Below are 6,389 nucleotides of genomic sequence, written 5' to 3'. Positions count from 1 at the left end.
TACTGTTACTTTAGAGATTTATTACTCAAGTAAAAGTAAGGAGTAGTCACCCAAATATTTACTTGAGTAAAAGTAAAAAGTATGTTGTGAAAAAACTACTCAAGTACTGAGTAACATACACACACATATCATATACCGGTATATATATATATATATATATATATATATATGTGTATATATATACACACACACACACACACACACACACACACACATATATATATATACATACATTGATATATACAGTATATAATTTATATTTATTTATTTTGCCGTTTTTGTTTACATGTTAAAGGTGTTTTAATAATTATACATGCATGTTTAACATATAGATTCCTTTCTTTCATGAAGACAAGAATATAAGTTGGTGTATTACCTGATTCTGATGACTTGCATTGATTGTAATCAGGAAGCAGTGCTGGTAACGTCCACGTTTTCAAATGGAGGAGAAAAAAAGTTCCTCCTTTCTGTCTAATACCACATGAAAGTGGTTGTTATTTGGCATCTTATTTGTCCACCTTCCATATTCGTTTTTATACCCTTTACAAGAAATACATTGGCGGCAAACTCCGTAGCTTGCTAGCTTGTTTGCGCTGGCTTTCGGAGACTCTTATTTTGAAAGCGCAGGCGCGATGGAGCGGGACTTTTATTGTGAAGACAGGAACTGTGCAGTCAGTCTTTACGGTTGAAATAAAAAAAGGGTCTTTTTTCCTTCACACTTTTGATTGATTGATTGGAATTTTTATTAGTAGATTGCACAATACAGTGCATATTCCGTACAATTGAACACTAAATGGTAACACCCGAAGTTAACTCGGAGCCAGTCAGGTCATGTGACCCCTGGCTCTGTTTGATTGGTCCAACGTCACCAGTGACTGCATCTGATTGGTGGAACGAAGTGAAACGTCACCAGTAAGGCAGGCACTTTGAAGGTCTGTCTGACAGACCAAAACAAACAAAGCGTGCATTAACAGATCGATAAAAATTAGTAGCGAGTAGCGAGCTGAATGTAGATAAAAGTAGCGGAGTAAAAGTAGCGTTTCTTCTTATGCCGTTTATTGAAATACTCCCACACTTTTGACGACTTTTGGCGTGCTTTTTCCCCTCGCTCGCACCGCTCGCATCGTCTGCTTTGCGCTCCGCCATGACGGTAGTGTGACGTAAATATGCGACGCGTCGACGAACAAAAACGTCCTCGACGTATTTACGTAACCGATGACGTCGACTACGTCGACGCGTCGTTTCAGCCCTAATATATATACACACACACACACACATGTATATATATACACACATACATACACATACATATATATATATATATATACACATACATATACACACACATATATATATATACATACACACACACACACATATATATATATATATATATATATATATATATATATATATATATATATATATATATATATATATATATATATATATATAAGGGCTGCAACTAACAACTAATTTGATTGTCGATTATTACTTCGATTAACCGATTAATAATCGGATAAAAGAGACAAACTACATTTCTATCCTTTCCAGTATTTTATTGAAATAAAACAGCATACTGGCACCATATTTATTTTGATTATTGTTTCTCAGCTGTTTGTAAATGTTGCAGTTTATAAATAAAGGTTTATAAAAAAAATAATAATATAAAAAAATATATTTATATGGATCTATGCGCATAGCATAGATCCAACGAATCGATGACTAAATTAATCGCCAACTATTTTTATAATCGATTTTGATTGATTTAATCGATTAGTTGTTGCAGCCCTAATATACATATACTGTATATGAGTTGGGCAGCACGGTGGAAGAGGGGTTAGTGCATCTGCCTCACAATACGAAGGTCCTGAGTACCGGTAGTCCTGAGTTCAATTCCGGGCTCGGGATCTTTCTGTGTGGAGTTTGCATGTTCTCCCCATAACTGCGTGGGTTCCCTCCCGGTACTATGGCTTCCTCCCACTCCCAAAGACATGCACCTGGGGATAGGTTGATTGGCAACACTAAATTGGCCCTAGTGTGTGAATGTGAGTGTGATTGTTGAGCAAAATTTAACTCTGTCTCTGCATGATTCCTTGCTTCTCGTCTGTTTAATAGATGTCATCAGTGTTTGAACCTGACATTCACCTATGACTGAATAAAAACAAAATAAATAAATACAAAACCAATATAAAAACAAATATGATCAAAAACGATTTTAAAGGGTAAAACAAATTAAAACGATGAATAGAAATAAAAAAATAAAAACACAGAGGACCACACTTCCGGAAAGAAGTCACGTGTAGGAATACCAGCTAAATCCTATCTTTAAAAAGTCAAAAACCTTTTAAAAGTTTTTTTCCCCCATACAACATCTTAGAGACATTATATATTTTTACCCATTTCAAGCAAATTATGTAATCCATTTGTTTTTAGTGTGTGCATGTGGGGCGGTGACGTTAGGTTTAGGCTTCTTTTTGGAACTACCTCAGGTTGAAAAATGTTCCCAAGAAGAATGTTGTTGATTTCTTCAGAGTTTGCACTGGCTCCCTGTTCATTTTAGAATTGATTTATAAACCTTGCTGTTTGTTTTTAAAGCTTTACATGGACTGGCACCGCAGTATATCTCGGACCTCATCCAAATGTACACTCCTGCGCGCGCTCTGAGGTCCGAGAGCCAGCTCCAGCTTGTGGTGCCCAAGACCAGACTTAAAACCAGGGGAGACAGGGCCTTCTCTGTGTTCGGCCCTGAGCTCTGGAACACTCTGCAACCCTCCTTGTTCAAACTGCTTCCACAGTGGAGTGTTTTAAGTCTCGTCTTAAGACCCACTTTTATTCTTTGGCTTTTAACACTACGTGAGTTGTGTGGTCTTCTGTCGTCTGTGTTTTTTTGTTTTATAAATTTTGAGGCGTGGCGAAGTTGGTAGAGTGGCCGTGCCAGCAATCGGACGGTTGCTGGTTACTGGGGTTCAATCCCCACCTTCTGCCGTCCTAGTCACATCCATTGTGTCCTTGGGCAAGACACTTCACCCCTTGCTCCTGATGGCTGCTGGTTAGCGCCTTGCATGGCAGCTCCCGCCATCAGCGACATTAGCTCGGATTCAGACTCGGATTTCAGCGGCTTAAGCGATTCAACAGATTACGCATGTATTGAAACGGATGGTTGTAGTGTGGAGGCATGTAGCGAAAACGAAATTGAAGAAGAAACTGAAGCTATTGAGTATGCAAGCGAAACCGACGAAAACGACACGACAGCCAGCGACACGGGAGAAAGCGAGGACGAATTCGGCGATCGTCTTCTAACCAACGATTGGTATGTGTTTGTTTGGCATTAAAGGAAACTAACAACTATGAACTAGGTGTTGGAGCCAAAATTGTTTTTATTTATTTTATTTTATTATTTTATTACACGCGTCAAACTGGTCAACACAGTCGCCCTCGGTACCAGCCCAAAGGTAAGGGCTGTACATTAAGTCGAAAACTTTAGTCTTCGTTTTGGAAAAGTTTACAGCATATGAAATACAGTTGGCAACAACGTGCACGTTGAGAGTGCAGACAGCTAAGTTTTCATCGATTAATATATTCTGTAGACATATCCTCATCCGCTCTCTTTTCCTAAAAGCTGATCTGTCCAGTCCAGTTGGAAATGCATCTGCTTTGAGTGTCGTAGGATATCCACACATTCTTGCCATCTCTGTCGTGGCATAGCTTTCGTCGGTAAAGTGTGCGCAACAAACAACAAACAACTTCTTGCCACTTTCGCATCTTTGGCCCACTGGTGCAACTTGAATCCGTCCCTGTTCGTGTTGTTACACCCTCCGACAACACACCGACGAGGCATGATGTCTCCAAGGTACGGAAAACAGTCGAAAAAACGGAAAATAACAGAGCTGATTCGACTAAGTGTTTGTAATTTGTTTGAGAAAATGGCGGATTGCTTCCCGATGTGACGTCATCGCTCCGAGAGCGAATAATAGAAAGGCGTTTAATTCGCCAAAATTCACCCATTTAGAGTTCGGAAATCGGTTAAAAAAATATATGGTCTTTTTTCTGCAACATCAAGGTATATATTGACGCTTACATAGGTCTGGTGATAATGTTCCCCTTTAAAGACAAAAATGGGGTCACAATGGGGTTGCCATAAATTGATTTACTTACCATGAATTGATTTACTTGGACCCCGACTTAAACAAGTTGAAAAACTTATTCGGGTGTTACCATTTAGGGGTCAATTGTAAGGAATATGTACTGTACTGTGCAATCTACTAATAAAAGTTTCAATCAATCAATCAAAAACTACTTGTTTAGGGCCACACAAAGCTTAGGGCCCTGCTTAGCAGACCTCGTGGGCTGGGTCGGTCGGAGAATGCACACCCTGAATTACAATTGTGTAATAATATTAATAAAACTAATAATGATTTACCAATAACTATTTAACGTTACTTTTCAAGTTACATGATAAGGTAAAAAGATGTAAACAAACCTGCTTTGTGTAGCACAACTCGAGGTTTGAAAACGGCGTCCAGAAGTTTTTGTTGTCGATTTGTCTTCTCTTTTGTTCTAGAAAGTTCCTCCTCGTACTCTGCTATGGTTCTTTCCAACACTCCAAATATTTCTTCAATGACAGAATTCAGTCGCTGCTCCATCAACATTCTCAATTGGTTGACTTTACACATTTTTGGAACAAACTTACTAACTTCCGGATTTTCTTCTTCGCTGGTATCTCACTACAGCAAGTAAACACGCGGATTTGGCGCCGAATTCCCATATTTATGTCTGAGGTGGGGGTGCTCTACAGCGCCCCAAGCACGGGGGTGAGGGATTCGGCCTTGTAAAATTTAAATATTATTTTATGTCTTTTAAATACTGTATGTACATCGAAAAATAATAAATACAATTATTAAATATATATAGCAGCGAAAGCTCAATAATAAGTTTGGTTACATCAAAGTAAAATTGTCCAACACTATCTACACCCCCTAACAAAAATGCAAAATGGTTCGTTCCACCCAGAGAGCAAAGCGGAGCTTCAAGACACGTCACTCAACACTAAAGCTCACCTTTAAGCAATTGCACACATTTTTTGTACTTACTTTGATTAATATTTTCAACTTTTTGTAAATGTTGAAATTTATAAATAAAGGTTTATTAAAAAAAAAAAAAAAAAAAAAAAAAAAAAGCAAATGCACACACTTGTGTGCGCTTATGGCTATATATGTAACAAAATGTAAAGCCATAAGCGCACACAAGTGTGTGCAATTGCTTTTTTTATTTTTTATTTTATTTTTATAAACCTCCATAAAACTTTATAAAACTCCAGCACCCCCGTGACCCCAAAGGGAATAAGCGGTAGAAAATGGATGGATGGATGGATATATATATATGTATATCCATCCATCCATTTTCTACCGCTTATTCCCTTTGGCTGGAGCCTATCTCAGCTACAATCGGGCGGAATGCGGGGTACACCCTGGACAAGTCGCCACCTCATCGCAGGGCCAACACAGATAGACAGACAACATTCACACTCACATTCACACACTAGGGCCAATTTAGTGTTGCCAATCAACCTATCCCCAAACGTTTTTTGTTTTTTTCCTACATTCTCGCATTTAAAAATCGTCTCGTTCTCGGAAGCTAGCAATGCAGCTAATGGGAAGAACCAATTCTACCTCTAAATCACTTTAAAAATTGATTCAAAAACCGTCAACAATACTTATTTTGCATTCCGTAACCTGTATAATAACCAAGCTGTAGCAAAATTGTTATTGCAAAAGCGAACACTGAGGAACACTTTTTCTATCGTAGTAACACATTTGTGTTTTCAAGAACACACAGAAGACCCACCTTTTTAATTTGGCTTTTATGTAATATTATATTTGATAAGTAATTTGTGCAATACTTTTTACTCTTATTTATGTTAGATTTTTCAGAAGCCCCCCTGGGCGCCTCCCTGGGGTGGTGTTTAGACCAACCTGTCTAGGCTTCTCTGCTTAGGCTGCTGTCCCCGCAACATGACTTCAGATAAGTGGAAAAAGATGAATGGATGTTAGATTTAATTTAGTTCTATTTATGTATTGTATATATACTGTACATATATTTTGTACTCTTATTTCATCCTTCATTTTTAATCATAGTTTATACTATTGTCCACATTAAATTATTTTTACTTAGAGCCCTCTGCATCAGGAATTTTATCAGGCACTGCTGTAGGGGTGCTTTGTATCAGCGTCATGGTGGCTGTGCAGACCGCTCCTGTGATAGTGTTTCTTCACCTAGCTCCTCTGTACTCAGTCATGCATTCATCTATCTGTGTGTGTGTGTGAGATTAATGACCAGGGGAAGTGGGTCATCGGGGCATTGTTTTTAAGTCTGTAAAGCACTTCGTG

At 38.4% G+C, this 6,389-nt stretch overlaps 1 protein-coding gene across 2 annotated transcripts in view; it reads right to left on the bottom strand.

Annotated features, from left to right (window-relative positions):
* The window catches only part of LOC133617810 (uncharacterized), a 27,011-nt gene extending 22,283 nt beyond the window's left edge, over positions 1–4,728 (bottom strand). For both annotated transcript variants that reach the window (XM_061978051.1, XM_061978049.1), the window contains exon 1: positions 4,484–4,728. In XM_061978051.1, coding sequence (XP_061834035.1) covers positions 4,484–4,676 — 193 coding nt within the window. In that variant the 5' untranslated portion in view covers positions 4,677–4,728. The remainder of the gene's footprint in view (positions 1–4,483) is intronic.
* Between the last annotated feature and the right edge of the window lie 1,661 nt (positions 4,729–6,389).

The sequence above is a fragment of the Nerophis lumbriciformis genome, linkage group LG18 (genome assembly GCF_033978685.3).
Source record: "Nerophis lumbriciformis linkage group LG18, RoL_Nlum_v2.1, whole genome shotgun sequence".
Taxonomy (NCBI): Eukaryota; Metazoa; Chordata; class Actinopteri; order Syngnathiformes; family Syngnathidae; genus Nerophis; species Nerophis lumbriciformis.
This window is presented reverse-complemented; position numbering and strand designations above follow the sequence as displayed.